At 38.4% G+C, this 16,996-nt stretch overlaps 1 protein-coding gene across 1 annotated transcript; it reads left to right on the top strand.

Moving 5' to 3' along the window:
- The first annotated feature begins 3,126 nt into the window (after positions 1-3,126).
- LOC149309850 (putative uncharacterized protein C7orf78) lies at positions 3,127-16,436 on the top strand. The gene is made up of 5 exons (XM_089531371.1): positions 3,127-3,570; positions 7,349-7,433; positions 8,944-9,089; positions 14,390-14,470; positions 16,149-16,436. Exons 1-5 carry the CDS (start codon positions 3,127-3,129, stop codon positions 16,434-16,436), a joined length of 1,044 nt encoding a protein of 347 aa, XP_089387497.1.
- Positions 16,437-16,996: the final 560 nt, after the last annotated feature.

Raw genomic sequence — 16,996 nt, 5'->3', positions numbered from 1 at the left:
GTTTGAGAATCACTGCACTAAACTGTCAAAGGACACTTAGAATATATAATGTAATTGTAATAATAGTAGCAGTAATATATTTAGTCTATATGCTCCTTTGCTCTTGTTGTATTTCCCTCTATCATATTTTCCTTCTGACATCTTTCTGATACCTAGCCTGTGAAATAATGGTCTTGAACTTGTGGCCCTGTTGCTGGGTTTTGAGCTGGTCTTATACACACAACAGTGGTACTACTTTCATAGGATTTTTTAAATGGTGTTCTGAAGCAAAAATGCTTGTTTCTTAGCAACTCAACTAAATAGAATACAGTTATGCATTCAAGCTTCTTTGCATAACAAAAGAGAACAAACATCTTCCAGAATACACATTACTGTGAATTCTTCTTGGTTTTCCCTAGCACAGTGAAGAAAAGACTGTGGCTCAGTACGAAAAGTTTGGAAAAGGATTTGGCTTAAGAGAAGGTGAGTAGCATGTTTTAGCATTTTCAGTTCCTTTCTTCTGTTAAGAATTGTCATTTTACTGTTATTAATAGCTATGGGTATACTTTTAAAACATGTGCTCATATTGAGGAGAACTCTGTGTGTGTGTGTGTGTGTGCTTAAAATTTCTTTTATAACTGTTATAGGCAAGTTTGTATTCTAAATGAAACATTATTCTTGGGTAGGGTTTATATGACTTAACTCTGTGTGGGCGTGTGGGTAAGCTGTGTTTCCCTCCTTTTTTACAATGTCTTTATTTTGCATTGTTATCTTACTTCACATCTTCAAATGTAAATTCAAATCAGATGTTGGCAAAAAACTGAGCTACCCTGCACAAATTCAAAATGTTCCTGTGTTCTGTTAACCAAGTTGGTTGCAGGAGTTACACAGCCTATCCCATCTGCATGGCAAGTTTGCTGTGCTTTCAACAGGGATTTCCAAGAGAAAATCTACTTTCCTTTCCCAGGAACAGTTCATGTGTTCCTGACTCAGTGTTGTTCTGAAAAATTAAAGCATGTGGGAAGTGACTGCCTCAGCATGACTCTCATTCTTGTTCAATTTGATAATAAGAATCTTTCATTCTTATTCACTTTAACCATAATCTATTGATAATTTATTAATTGTTAACATGTAATTTCTCGGCTGCCACCAATACCAGACTTTGGAAACTAATTCTTATAGACTTAAAGAATCTCACAGAAAACATTGCCATCTCTGATTTGTAATAAATATGATCAAATTGATGTGTAACTGAGTTGGAAGAGCCAAAAATGAAAGCCAGCACTTGGTATTTCAGACATGGAGTAACAAACACCTCAAAATGTGAATACTGTATAGGATCAGTACATTGACCTATGGAGTAAAACACACAATCAAAATGAAGCAGCATCTAGTTTTGCAGGCCTCTTGGGAGTAGGCCGTGCAAGTCAGTGGGGTTCTGACACATTTTTGGCTGGTGTGGGCTCAGGCTCCTTTTTCAGGCCAGTCTGCTCCAGCCCTAGGAATAAGTGTTGTAGTTCTCTTTCTGGGCAGTTTGGTATTACCCAGTATTACTGGGCAGTTTGGTGTATTTCTGTTGCCATAGATTCTTTGTCTGACCCTCTTGAATGATTGTGTTTAGAGTTTATATAATTGTATGATTGTATTATTGGATTTTATCTATTTTTATGAGATGGTTTGTAATGGTTTTAATAGTCTGTAAACCGCTTTGATCTATGGAAAAGTGGTATACAAATAAAAATTATTATTATTATTATTATTATTATTATTATTATTATTATTATTATTAAGCAAAATTCCAGTATTGTTTGGGGGGTTCACTTTGCCTTTGCATGCACTTTTCTTTTGGAACTACATCAGGATGAAACAATTTCTTGGCTTATGCACAGTGGCTACCTGATCTTCATATTGGGGTAATCTGTCCATTTATATGTCTGTCTCTGTCCATCTTTGTTGTTGTCTGCCTTTCAGTTTTCAACTTATCATGACTGTACTGCAAACCTATCACAAGGTCTTCTTGGCAAACTTTGTTCAGAGGGGTTTTTCTACTGCGTTCCTCTGAGATCGAGACTCCAAAGTGGTGCCAAATTCTCCGCACTACCTCCATATTCCAGAGTGACATCAGGTGGCTGTCTACATGAGTGCCCCATTGTGCTGCCCACTGCCGCCACTGATGGCATGAGTTGCTCCCTCTGAGACCAAAAACAAGGCATTCAGTGTTGATCACATGGCTGAACACCATGCTGTGTCCTCAGAGAGAGTGACTTGTGCCTGAAGTGGCACCAGATGGCACAACAGGACACATGTGTAAACAGACACCCGGCATCACTCCAGAGTTGCTCCAATTTCTTGGAAATTCTGGAGCAAGAGCTAAGTTTTTAAAATTCTGTTTAAGGGATGGATGACCTGGATTCAGTGTGGAACTGGCCTTCCCATGTAAAGACAGTCCACTCTCAAATTAGCCACGTGTCATGTGGACAAGGTGATGTGAAGGCACATTAAAAACTGGTGTAAATGGCCCATGTAGACATGCCCTTTCTTCACAGCTAAGAGTGTTAAAGTGCTATACTATATTAAAAAATGAAAATTAAATATGTGAGTCATGGATACTGATTCCACTGGGATCATGGAAGGTTATGAGTTAATGGAGGGGATGACATGGAGGAAAGGAAACCCTTACCCACACCAAACCACATCTGAAGCAGGAAAAAAGAATGGGCAAAATCTTGGTATATTTAGGGCACAACTGGATGTGGGAGTAGAACAACTGTTAGAAACAGCCTGACATTTTCTGGAACTATTGGTGTATCTGGAACAGCCCTGAAGGACAGTTGTGATACAAAGCAATAACATGTGCAGTACTAATAAGTACTGTGGCTTAGTATTTCAAATTTTGTTTTAGACTGAAGAAACCTAGGTTCCAATATCCAGTCATTTTCAGGGTGCACTCTCAGCGTTGATCAACTAAAACGTAGGATTGTTGTGAGGAAAAAAAAGGGTGGGAGCAAGCATATTGCTCCAAGCTCCTTGGAGCAAATGCAGGATGATGATGTTGTCAATGATGGTGATGATAAATATGTAAGAATAATGTGTAATAATAAAATGTGTTTCTTTTACTTTCCTTAGGCACAAAGGGACAAATGCATGATGTTTCCTAATATCCATGACAGGAACCAGTCCAAGTGGACGTTTGATTTAAAGAAAAAGTTCATTACAAATCTGGATTTAGCTTTATCACGAGATCAAGTGCATGCATCACAGCTACCTAGAATTCCTCCTGAAAAAAAATGTTGGCTAAAGCAGCCTCCCGATTTTAGCTATAGACTGTACATAACCCCAAGCCTTATCAGGAAACCACATGGACAACCAAAAGAACTGAAAAAGCAGAAGTCAAAAACAAGTACAGTACATGACGAATTGGTTGGAATAAGGTCCAGATTATTTGACCAGGTCATAGAACCGGAGGTGCAACCAAAGATCATTACAAGGTTTCCACATGTGGGTCCTTATGAAGCTCAGTTAATGTTTGTGAAGATGGGAAAGTTTAAGACCACCAAATACCAAGATCCCAGACCACATGACTATAGACAGGTAAAGATAAACTGAAGTGAACTGAGACAGAAATGGCTAACGGGAGGTGAGTTCAGGCAATGCTACATAACATGATTCCCATAGAGTGTGTTAAAACTAAAAAAAATATTATCGAACAGAATTAACTATCTCCAGGAGATGGCACTCTTGTGACAAGAGCTTTGGCCAACTCAATTCAGTAATGTGGGCTTCATTTAACTTTCTGTTATAGTGTAGCTGATTATGTGATTTGTATTAGTCTTTGAAGCCTTAGGAGTTCTTAGAAAATTCTTGGCGGTAGGAATATTCACCTTCAATAACAGATGCTCTGTTGGTGACTGAAGAGCTTAGACTTCCTTTTTAAAATGAGATTCACAGTCTTCTGGACACACCAGTTTGTGTCTAATTAATTCACTCTACCTGCATTATATTGTTGCCCTCTATTCAGTCACAAAAGTAATTAGTAGATGAGTCCCCAACTCCATGTACCCATCATGGTATTTTTAAAATAATAATATTACTATTATTGTAATAAACTTTTGAAGTCACAGCTGGGACAATAACCTCTTCTAATGTAATGTTTCCTCCATTCAAGTTCTTTTGAAGTGACTTCCATAAAGGAATTCATATGAAAAAACATTACATTTTACTTTGCTGTATTCTATAATATCATTTCCCATTTATTTCTCCATAGCTGTACATTCATGGAGAGGTAAATGCTATGCAGGAATATCACAGAAAGCTCACCAGGCTCACTGAGCCTTTTGGCCAAAGCTGTACCTCTTCCCTTCTATTTTGTTGCTGTTGTGTGCCTTCAAGTTGCTTCTGACTTATGGCGACCCGAAAGCCCTAATATCATGGGATATTCTTGGCAAGATTTGTTCAGAGAAGGTTTGCCATTGCCTTCCCCTGAGTTTTCTTGATGTTTTCAATGGCATTCCAGAAACAGGGGTAGAAAAAATTGAACTGTCAGTCAGTGAAATTCACACATAATACATCAGTGTTGATAAGATGACCGATGCTCTTGACTAACTTGCTTGTCAGTAAATATGCTGAAGATATTGTTACGATTTTAAAAAACTGTGGTACAGTTTTTGCAATGTTTATATAGGAAATATTTATAAATGTCCTGTTCTGTGTATCTGCACACATTTTATTGCAATAAATTTCTATTTAATATTCTAGTTTTCTAATCATTCCTCTGGGCTTTTTTTTTACTTATATTAATTTTAAATTTTGTATTATGACTTACATATGTACCCAGAAATGAGAAAAAGAGTCTCACGGGCTCTACAAACAGCCTGTAAGGGGCGGCTCTATGCTGCCCCTCAAAGCATTGGGTTGGTTGCACACCACATCCCCAACCTGGTACAAAAAGGAGCTGCGAAATGTGGCTTCTATCTGTGCTGCTACAGAGGTGGCATAAGGGCCACACCACGACCTTATGATGCCCCTTGTGTGCAGTGTTGTTTGGGCACAGTGCACGAACAACAGCATCATGGTGGACACCGTCTGGTCGGGTGTGCACCAAGATGGTGCCTGGGTGTCGGCAGAAGGGCTTTGAGTGTGTAAATGCTCAGCCCTTACTGAACCCTAGTTCGGGTCCAAGACGGCACAAAGTTCCGGTCTGTACATCCTCTCACATTCAGTTTCTTTCCAGAAATCAGAGGTACTTGACATATCTACCCAAGAATTCTGGAGAGATACTGTGGACCTTTGTTATACACTGGGGTTTGGTTTCAAGATCCCCCGTGGATAACAAAATCCGTGGATGCTCAAGTCCCATTAAATATAATGACATAGCAAAGTGGTGTCCCTTATAAAAAATGGAAAATCAAGGCTTGATATTTGAAATTTATACTTTTTTTGAACATTTTCAAACTGTGGATGTTTGAATCCGTGTATAAGAAGGGCAGACTGTACTTCAAAATACTACTACTACTACTACTACTAATAATAATAATCATTTTTAACTTCATTGAAATCCTGCCTTTTCCCCAAGACTGGGATTTGTTTAAAAGATTATAATTCAAAACATACATAAAGTCAACATTAAAACTGAATCAAACTATTAATCATATTAAAAGTTTACACTCTACAAAAGATTTTTAAAAGTTAATGCAATTTAAAGCAATACTGCACTTACAGACCTTTTGTTTCTCCCTGCCCCCAGAACTTCAACTGTCCCCATTTGGCAGGGACAGTCCCAATCAATACTGTGTCACCCCACTTTTCCAGCTGCTTTTAAAATGTCCCAATTTGTTTTTCCTCATCCCGCTTCCATTTTTTGTTCTCAGCCTTCTTTAATTGCTGCAAATCTGACTTCAGAGCTCAAAAGCACTTTACACTCAATGAACTTACCAAGAAGGGAGAAGAAGGGTGGAATCTTACCATTCCCAGTAGGCTCAGGCAAAAGCAAATTGCTGCTGCCTCTCCTAGCTGGCATGTTCACCCTTATTAATAACTTTTGTCACACATGTTGTGGTTTTAATCTGTAAAATGTCAGAGGGTATAGGACATGGTCTTAAGCCACATAAGACTGTACCTCACTGAAGTTACATAGATATCTGTCTGGTCAATGCCTGGTCAGGGGAATGCCTGGGACTTCCATCTGTGTTCTTGTGAAATTTGAAAAAGACAACATGTCTTTTTTTTGGCTTTAGTATTCTTGTTATGACTTACGTAAGAAATAGATTAAATTGGTTAAAGCTATTAGTCATGAAAACTCCATGTAAGTTTCTTTTATTAAGTGACTGCCCTACTTACATGGTTATGTATGAGCCTTATAATATGAAGGGCATCTGCTTCTTTGTACAATATCTTTTACTAATACTTAAATTGGGCCAATTAAGAAAAGTTCCATATCTGCCATAAATAGAGATAATTAACTGAAATGTACTGAAAGGCTGAGATAGCAGTTCCCTATAAAAAGATATTGGGCTCATTGGATAACTTGTTTCTGGTTTAAACCAGGAAGTGGCTGTGTATTATTAACAGGCACTAGTGTTTGAAGGTCTTAGAAGCTTATAAATCTGCTTTGTATTGCTAGCTGAGCACTTTAATAACAAGAACTGGATATGGCAGGAAAGAGAGTGTTCCTGGGACTACCTATTATTTATTTGCTTGCTTGCTCACATTCAAACATTTCTATCTTGCCTGTTGGCCATGAAGAAGATCCGAAAGTGCCCTGGGGACAAAAAGTACAGATAACCACCGAAATACCCTAAAGGCACAAGATCCCATCTCATTTTGGAAGCTAAGCAAAGTCAACATTGGTTAATACCTGGATAGGAGAGCACCAATGACTACGAGATGCTGTATGGGTTTATTTCTGAGGAAGGAACTGGCAAACCCACCTGCTAATACTCCTAGCCTAAGCAAACCCTATTAAATTCATAGAGTTGCCATAAACTGGTAGGTGACTTGAAGGCACATATACTCAGAGAGAAAGGTAAAGGATTGCACTGTTATTGTGGCATAAGAGCTATTGGTTAGAGGTCACCTCTATCAGATGAATGGCATTTTATTTGCATTGAAGGCACACACACTCAACCAGCACACCCAGTTAAAATGAATAAATAAAATAAAACGTGTCATGACAAAAAGTTAAAAATCATAACAAGCTTTAAGCATGACAAAATAAAAGAAGTAATTGCTGTCTTTCTGTACTGTTTGTACTGATATAGGTTACTAGTACAAGATTGTGAATGGACAATAAAGGAGGGGCATGAGCCAAACTACACCAAAGGTGTTTGCCGGCAAATCCATATGTTCCCTCTCCTTTTTTCCCCCTGTCCAGTATGAACAAGATATGCCAAATTTTGTGACAAGCTATGCCAAGGATCCTCTGAATCTAAAGTTGAAATTACAGTGTTTAAGCAAAGGTAAGTCTTTGCTGAGTTGCAAAGGTTGGTATGGAATTTGTCATATGAGCTACTAAAACATTATACAATGAAACTTTGGTATATGCCAGAACCCCCCCCCCCCTCCCCTGTGGATACCAAAATCCACGGATGCTCAAATCCCATTAAATATAATGGTGTAATGAAATGGTGTCCCTTACAATATATAAAATGGCAAAATCAAGGTCTGTTTTTGGGAATGTATATGTTATTTGAATATTTTCACACCATAGATGCTTGAATCCATGGATAAAGCATCTGTGGATATGGAGGGTCAACTATACTACACTTCATCTTAGCCAAAAGGCTGAGAAGCGATGTTAAGTTTTGATTTGGGCCTTCCATTCTCATTGCAATAAATATTAGAATTAATATACTTCAAAGAAAAGCAAAAGAGTGCTTCTTGAGAAAATATGCATTCCTAATTAGTCCCTACAAAAACTATTCTTTCTTCTGGGATTAATTGCAATAAAAGTAAGCTCTTCATATAGTGATAAACTATTATTGGTATTTTTCACATTTGACAATTTACATGAAGGACAATTAGTACGTAAGAATTGGATGTTGATTGTAGAATCACAGACTCATAGGGTTGGAAGAGACCACAAGGGTCATCCAGGCCAACTGGCTGCCATGCAGGAAGACATAATCAAAGAATATGTCTGACAGATGGCCATCCAGCCTCTGTGGTCTTTGGTCTGATCATGTAAAAACCTGTGCATGTGAAATTATTGTCTGAACACATTTCAAGTACAGTGCACCCGTATCATACACGGGTGCCTTTTACCCGGCTTTCAGCCACGCGATGGGGTTGCAATGGCGCGCAATCCAGGGGAGAAAGGGGTGGCCTCTAGCTACCCTTTTCTTCTCATTTGTACAGCCTCCAAGTTACTTATCAGTATGTTGAACACAATTTTTTGGGGACTAAAATACAGTAGGTTAGGGTGGGGAACATGCGGCCCTCTAAATGTTCCTGTCATCTACTTTTACAAACTATTTGCAAACTGCTTTTTTGCTTTCATAGAATCATAGAGTTGGAAGAAACCCCAATTGCCATCCAGTCCAACTCCCTGCTATGCAGGAACTCACAACCAAAGCTCCCCGACAGATAAGCATCCAGCCTCTGTTTAAAAACATCTGAAGAAGGAGACTCCACCACTCTCTGTGGGATTGTGTTCCATTGTCGAATAGCTCTTACTGTCAGGAAATTCCTCCTAATGTTTAGGTGGAATCTCTTTCCCTTTAAAACTCATTTTAAACTCATTTTGCACCAAATGAAGTTGATGACAAAGGAGGAAAGTGAGAGATGGAGAATAAAACACAGGTCATTTTAAAAGCAGCTGGAAAAAATGGGTTGACGGAGGATTAATCAGGATTGTCCCTGCCAAATCAGTCATGATTGTACCATCATGACAAGTAGCTTCTAGATTATTCTACCATTAACAACAATCTGGATATTTTTCACTGTCTTGTCTTTTTTTTTTTAATTTAGTACATCGAATGCATCCTTTAACGGAACAAAAAATGTCACCCCGGTCAAAGGAAAAATTCATTACCTACAAGCCTAAAGAACTCAAGTGGGATTCAAAGCTTTTTCTACCCAAAGAGCCTTGGCCTGCCAAATCGGGTTCCTTCACGGTTAGTATGATCATACATTTTAACATTCTCACATGTGTCTGGAGTGCTTTTAATCAGGACCTCAGTTTACCAAATGGCCAAGTACTCAGGAGTATCAGCAAAACTGAAGGCTTGCCTGGTTTTAATCTAAGAGGACACCAGTAGCAGAGTGTTGTTGTTGTTTTTTTTTAATGTATTTGGAAACAGATGTTAGGTGATGGAAAAGGAAGTTTGTAAGGATGAAACTGCTAATGGTCTGCTTTGGAAAATGGACACATTTTCTCTAGTGTAGTGCAGTGAATAGTTCAGTGTTGTTTTACATCAGCAAAGCTTCTGATCATGCATTGCACAATTAAAAGACACCAGTACCAAAGCCATTAATTTCAAAATTAATGTGTTGTAGACAGAGAAAAACAGAAGGAGATTTCCCTAGCTAGTCGCTGTGATGGTGACACCATGGCACTGCCCCAAACCTCTTTATTTTCCTTTTTAAAACCCTTTTACTCCTTTGTCATCTTGTGCCACAGCTGCCACCAATCTGTGACGAAGGCTTATTTTCTCCCTCAAACTGTTCAAGGGGACTTTAATTCCAAAATCTTTTCCTCAATGTTGGTAGCATGTAACTGTATCTTGGAAAGCACTCTAGGCAGTCACTTATTGAAACAATGTTATAAGTCTATTTCTAGGTCAACTTAAATATAGTATCACTTGTGTGGGATGTTGTTCACATTTGATATACTTTATTATAGGTATACTGTATGTGTTACACTGTTTTAGGTTTGTGTTTTCTTGACTTATACTTGTTTCAGTAACCCAAAACCATTCCAAATCTTTATTATATAGCATGCTTGCACCGTACATGGGCTTGTCATACGTGGACTTGAGGTCACGCAGATGGTGAACCCTAATATGGTGAATGGGGCATGTGTCTGTGGCACACACCGTGCTGCACGCCACGGGGATGCACCCCATTCAAATCAATGGGGCTTGACCATACCTGGAAGTTGCCTTATGTGGGGGGATCCGGAACGGATCCCCAGTGTAAGGTAAGGGTGCATTGTACTCTTGTTTCTTACACCTTCATTAACTGCTTGTGCTCCACTTTTCACTGTCTACTATTCTCTTCAGAGACTAACGCTTCACTTCTCCCAGGACACTCCTAGTCTTCTCTTAGGTGCTTTTCAAAACTTTTAACTGCCTTTCTCTGCAGTATAACCAAGCCGCTCAGGCTCAGGGTAATTCATAACTTGACCCTCATTGGTCCCTAACCAATTCCCTATCTTGGGTACCTAAAAACATGTTAACTGCCCTTCTCAGTAGTATAACCCAGCCACCAAGGCTGTTCATTCCCTCACAGTACACTAAAACATTAACCCTTACTAACACTAAACACTTCTCTGTTCCTCTCTATATCCCTGCTGGCTCCACTCTCATTGGCTGGCACTTGACCCATCCTGATTGGATGTTGCCAGGGCTTCCCTTTGCCTGCTCAAATCTTCCTCATCTCCACAGCCACTTGCAGGGATCAGATGCAGCTTTGAAATTTCTGACTCAAATGATAGTTCTTCTTCAATAAAACATGGATGACTGTTATTTTAAAAGAAACCAAACCAGACTCAGTTGTTCCATTTTTTTAAAAAAATCCTGAGCCATATATATATATATATATATATATATATATATATATATAGTGTAAAACTTGGAAACATATTTTCTTTAAAAAATTAATTAACTACTGAGTTTGATAAGGAACCCCTTTGTCATTATTCATTGCAAATTGAAATGCAACTTGCTTTGGTAATTTATGCACTGTTATTTTTCTGTTGCATTTTTGGGGAGACTAAGATGACGATTAAAAAGAAAAAGTATAAAACCTGAAAAGTCCTTTGCAATTTGCCTCTAAAAATGCTTTAAAACACCCCTTCTTAAACTGAACGTTTGAGTAGCTAAAAGTGGTTCTGGTTACATAAGGGGAGTGATCCATTCCTACTCATTACATTACTTCTGGACAATCCTCATTCCCAGCATAGAATAACTAGTTACATTACTTCCAGGCTTGGTGTGGGGTATTCATGTTCCTTTAGCCAGCATGGTGTAGTGGTTTGAGTTTTGGATTATGACTCTATAGAGCAGAGTTCAAATTTCTACTTGGGCATGGAAACTCACTGGGAGGGGGCTCAACAGACCACGCTTAAGGGGTGGCTCCATGCCACCCATTTCCTTGCCAGATCAGGGCCAAAGCAACCGTGCACTGTGACTCTGATCTGGCCTTTCCAAGGCACAAAAAGAAGCCACAAAAAGTGGCTCCTTTTCACGGTGTGGAAAGGGTGTCCTAGCTGCAGCAGTGGTGGCTTTTTGGCTCTCCTCTGGCATAGCACATTTAAACTCTATGCCAATGGAGTGCTGTGATGCCCTCCTGCCACACAGTTGGGCACATGGCGTGACACCGGAATGGGGGCAGCTGGCATGCATATGCCACGCCCCCATGTTGGCGTATAACCCCAGTCTGTACAGGCTCTGGGTGATCTTGGGCAAGTTATACTTTCTCAGCCTCAAAGGAAGGCAAAAGTAAGCTCTCTCTGGACAAATCTTGCCAAGCAAACCCTGTGATAGCCTTAGGGTGACCATAAATTGGAAACGACTTGAAGGCACAGAACAACACATGTAGGAGATGGAAATGCATGTTCACAAATGTGGTAATTGTGTAGGAATCATCTTGCATGTCAATTATTATTGTTGGGATTATACATGATCTTAAACTATAATGAATCTTAATATATAGGAAGCAAAATAGCTAATCTTAACTATAGGGTTTCATATCATTCTCTGATGTAGTCGCTCTATTAACATTAAGCACTTCCCTGACATTGAATAAAGTGCCAATATGCACATGCAGATTTTTGGATCATTGCTATTATCTGCTATAAAGAAATACTAAATAAGAATTGTAGTGGATTACAAAATAATGTAATAATATTATGTGCTAACGTGTGTTTTTGATTTGATTGTATCCATTACAGTGTTGAGTAGGTAAAATCTGAGCAGTATGTATTCACATGCCTGCTTATGATGAACAGCACAGATTCTGTTTTCTGACACAGAAATAGGTTTTAGCACATTTTTATACCTCATTTATGTGGAAAACAGAATAGTGTAAGCAGAGATCTTACCTCATCCTTTCCCCTCTGAGGGTTTAAATATTTATTGCTGCCTTCAGTCTGTTACTCCTGTTCTCTTTGTGTTCTGTTTTTGTCTTCTCAGTAGTTTGCCCCAAAACTCATTTAAACAAAGAAAAATTAATTTTTAAATGCAATGCATATATTTTTAAATATGCTACAAATCATCTCATCACACAGATCTTGCCAATCTGTTATACAGGAGATTAGCTGAGGGACTTTCTGTTGCTCAAAACACTTCTGTCACTTGATGTGATGGAACAACAGATACATTACAAAACAAGAATCTATACTTGAAGGAGGAAAATAACCTCCAAAATACAAAGCTGCCATGAGTCTAACATAAACTGAGGTCTAATTCTCTTGTTGACCTTTTGTATTTTGCTTTACATACATCTAACATAAATAAATAAATAGGTCATCAGATTTAGCACGCTAGATTCAGCTTCTTCTCCCACCATCTTTACCTCACCACAGTCTCTTAAGTACAATTAGCTAGGACTATGAGCCTAAATCCAATTCCTATTCCCAATTCAAGTAGACCCATTGAATCAACTGCTATAAATGGTTACCATATATACTCAACTATAAGTCAACCAAGTTGAAGGCAGATTTTGGGGCCAAAATGATGGATTTTGATATGACTCATGGATAAGTCGAGGGTAAAACTTAGGGGCATGTAACAAAGGAACTAAAGGATGAAGCAAAGGAAAGCAATGCCAAACACCTTGCAAAATTCCAGCAGGAATAAGTGTTTTTGCTCATCCTAGAGGCTGGTGCTTCCAGGTCAAATTATGCTCTTGCCTTTCACCAGAGAATGGTTCCTTTTTTATATAGAAGTGTTAAAGTGCATCACATACATTGACCTGTGGATAGGTCAACTCAGGTTTTTCTGGTCCATTTTTTGACTAAAGTTTCTAGATTTATATATAAGTATATACAGTAAGTCAATAACTGTATACATCCCTTTAATGCTGTGGTTCTACTCCAGATGGAACTAGCAATTGGATTTAGACCAGGAAGAAGATGGTAGGACTTTGCAGCATGCTATTTCCTACTCACACAGGCTTTATTTTGCTTAGTGCCTTGCTCACAGGATTATATCAGAATGTAAAGCCACTGAGGTCAGTGCTCATCACAGGCAGCCATAGCAGCTCCCACGTGAATAGTTTTGCTTGCTGTGCAAATTTCTTAAAATTGGTGCTCATTACATTTGGACAGACAATGTTTTAGCTAGTAGATGTAATTTCAGATAGTAAACGTCCATTCTATTGTGATGAATCAGGCCTGGCAGTTTGCATCTGTTCACCACTGTGCAAGGAAGCAGCCTTTGGTTTATTGTCTATACCAGCTTTTCACAATCTTGCCTTCAAGACATTTCCATAGTCTTTGCTGGGTGATGCAGTCTACTACAAGAAAACACCAGGTTGGAAAAAGCAGCTTGGCAGCAGCTCTCTGAGTTTCTGATGGGGATCTGCCCTGAATGAAGATGTGTGAGTTAGAACTGGAGACCTTTTGTCTACAAAGCTCATGCCTTCCCACTGAGACACAGCAAGTGACATTCAGGGATATGTGTTCAGAAAGATTAATCCCGCAAAATTTATTGTGAATGAGATTTTGGTTTGAATGAGCTAAGAATTCTGCTAGAGGTGTGTATGAAAATAATAAATTTGTATAACATGTCACTATAACTATATATATAATAAATAAATATAAATAAAATTGTATCATGAAGATGCATTATCTTTGCCAAGTCCAAGACTTTGGCTAGGTATTGCCTTAAGCCCTATTGTGATAAAACTATTTACAGGAACCTGACAGCAAAGGTCATAGCAATCTTATTAGTAATACCTGCATTAATCTTATTTTATCAAGTAGGTTTGTAATATATTGTTTCATGCAAATCCAGGGCCCTATGATATTGACTATGGCCAGTCTTCAGTCTGTATAATGGAAGCCTTTTTACTAGTACAGTTTTTACCCTGTAGGTTCAGAAACACACAGTCTGCTTCTTTTAGAAGATATAGAGCAAATCTTTTTAAGTGTGTTGGTATCTGTGAATCCCCATTAGTTTACAGTAGTATCTGTTTGGTAGCAGGGGTTTTCAGTAGTTCTCTTATATTCTTTTAATGATTTCATCTTTAGAGGCACAGACACCAACGAGGTGCACATAGTGCCTTCATAGAACGTGTTGAAGAAACATTAAGCAAGCTGTGGCTCAAAGAGGTAAGTTGCAATATCCTAGTACTCTCCACTGAATATATTTAATAAGCCAATTTTAAAGTGGTTTAATCTAAACTTTATACTTTAATTAAGGTTTAATGTTCTGCAAAAAATCCTTACTGGGTAGGCTATATAGGTGCAGAGAATATTCCGGACAGCTTGTGTTTTGATTTGTTTTTTACAGCTGATGAAGCTACATAAATGAGATACTGCACTAAGGAGAGAACTACATTGGCCCATCTTTTGTTTCCTAGCTCTTTTCTCCATTTATGGTTTCTAGCTCTTATGCAGTCTCTTATCACATCACATCCTTTCCAAATGGAGCTGACAACATGGATTTAGTTTCATCCCCAAACACAAAGTGCTTTAAAAAGTAATATCTTGTTCACTGTAACAATCTTTGCTCGCTTCCCATGAATGTAGCATCTTCATTACTTGCCAGTTTACCTGATCAGTGCTCTCAGTTTGCTGTGGTATGGTCCCTGATTCTTAAATAGACACAACCCTTGTGTATAACCTGTGAGCACTCTGTGAAAATTCATGTTGTTAAGTATTCTGTTTTTGGCTGTACAGTCAGCCCTTCTTATACACAGATTTTTTTATACACAGATTCAAGCATCCACGGTTTGAAAATGTTCAAAAAATATAAATTTCAAATATCAAACCTTGATTTTCTATTTTTGTAAGGAACACCATTTTGCTATGTCATTATATTTAATGGGACTTGAGCATCTACAGATTTTGTTATCCACGGGGGATCTTGGAACCAAACCCCAGCATTTAACATGGGTCCACTGTATTTTTGCTACACTATTTGTGTGCAGTTATTCTTACCAGCATTGAAAAACAAAGTTCCATGAGGAATTTTCAGTCTAGATCCTAACATAGGAAATTAATGCTTAGATTAATTAGGAACAATATATGTTTAGTTGTCAGATAAATGACTTACAATGATTTAGGATAGACTGACTATGGGAAATGAAGAAGAGAGATTTAATAGTGTTCATCTGAATGAACAGTGATGTTATCAAACTGGGTACAGAGATTATACAGGGAGAATGATTGGGACGAAATAGGAAACATTTGCGTTTTGATATACTGAGTATACTCACAAGAGAAACACTAGACTTAGCTTAAGATGGAGAGGAAAAGTTCTGGAGTAATCAAGTAGTGTTGACTATTAATGGTGTGTAGATTATGCTGAAAATAATGGAATTTGACAATACTACCTAAAAGAAGTGTGAAGAAAAAGAACCAGAGCCAGAAACAGATCCTTGGGAAATCCCAATAGAACCCTCATGAAAGTGAGGAGAGATTCTTGGAAAAGCAGGACATGAAGGAAGGAAAGCAAGTGGGTATCACAAGCTAATGTCAAGGTGGATGAGAACAGAGTAAAGACCATTGGATTTGGCAATGGAATCATAAGTGATTGTGGCGAATACAGTTTCAGTGTAGTGCAGAGGGAAAAAACTAAACTGTAGACTGTAAACTGTAGAGGAATTGTAGCATTCAACAGTGTGGAAGTAAGAAAAATGCACAAGGTAAGTAAGTAAGTAAGAATGAACAGGGCGCACAGTGATCATGCAGATCACTCTGTGATCATTTCAGATAGCTGGATGGCATCTGTACATGTCAGGGATTCAGTCTGAATGTTGAGTTTTCTACAATTTTATCTCCTCAGGCAAGTCAGAAGCAAGCAGCAAGCAAAAGGGAGAAAGCAGCAGAGAGTACATGCCAGAAAAGACTAAATGTAGCTGTTTCTTCTGAAAGTTACTTTGAGACAGAGCAGCAGATCAATGGAGGAAAAGGCCAGCAAAAAGGGAGGTTCTCTCAGTCATCATATATAGGACAATGCAAGTGGGGAATGCCAAAGTCAGCTAGTCTTCCAGCATACATAAAACCTGAACCATTGGGTTTCTTGTTGCCAACTGGTATAGTTCAGAGCGTTGAGGAGCTGAGGTGCAAATAATGAAGGAAGGCTTCTGGAAAAACATAAGTAATTAGTGTTATTGGCATTCTGATAAATGCAAGAACTCAAACTCACATTCACACACACACACACGTATAACAAATTTATCACTTCATTTATATAATAAACTCTTAGATGCTGTTGCATGCAAATGGTTTGTTTAAAATTATAATAAATATTACAAAAACTATATACAAGTATGGACATGTTCAACCCCGAAGAAGGAAGAAGAGGGAGGGAGGAAGGAAGGAAGGAAGGAAGGAAGGAAGGAAGGAAGGAAGGACTTTGAATATGGAAGAGTGAGATTTCCTTGTAAAGGAACTATTGCTTTAGGAGATGAAAACTGGACCCTGTAAAGAAATGCTGAACAATTACTGTACGGGGAAAAAAATCTGGAAAGGTAATGATTGAGGTGCTTAATGACACTTGAAACATTGAGGCAGGAAAGCAGGTTTGGAATTGAACAAAGGAAGCAAACAAACAGAAGCATGCGGTTTGCTGAATCAGAGGAATGGACTAGAAACAGGTTAAAGCAGATTAGAAATTTAACCATCCAGTAT

The sequence above is a fragment of the Sceloporus occidentalis genome, unplaced genomic scaffold (assembly GCF_023333645.1).
Source record: "Sceloporus occidentalis isolate IW3139 unplaced genomic scaffold, rSceOcc1.0.p SCAF_7, whole genome shotgun sequence".
Classification (NCBI taxonomy): Eukaryota; Metazoa; Chordata; class Lepidosauria; order Squamata; family Phrynosomatidae; genus Sceloporus; species Sceloporus occidentalis.
Note: the sequence above shows the minus strand (reverse complement) of the source record. Positions and strands in the feature narration are given on the sequence as shown.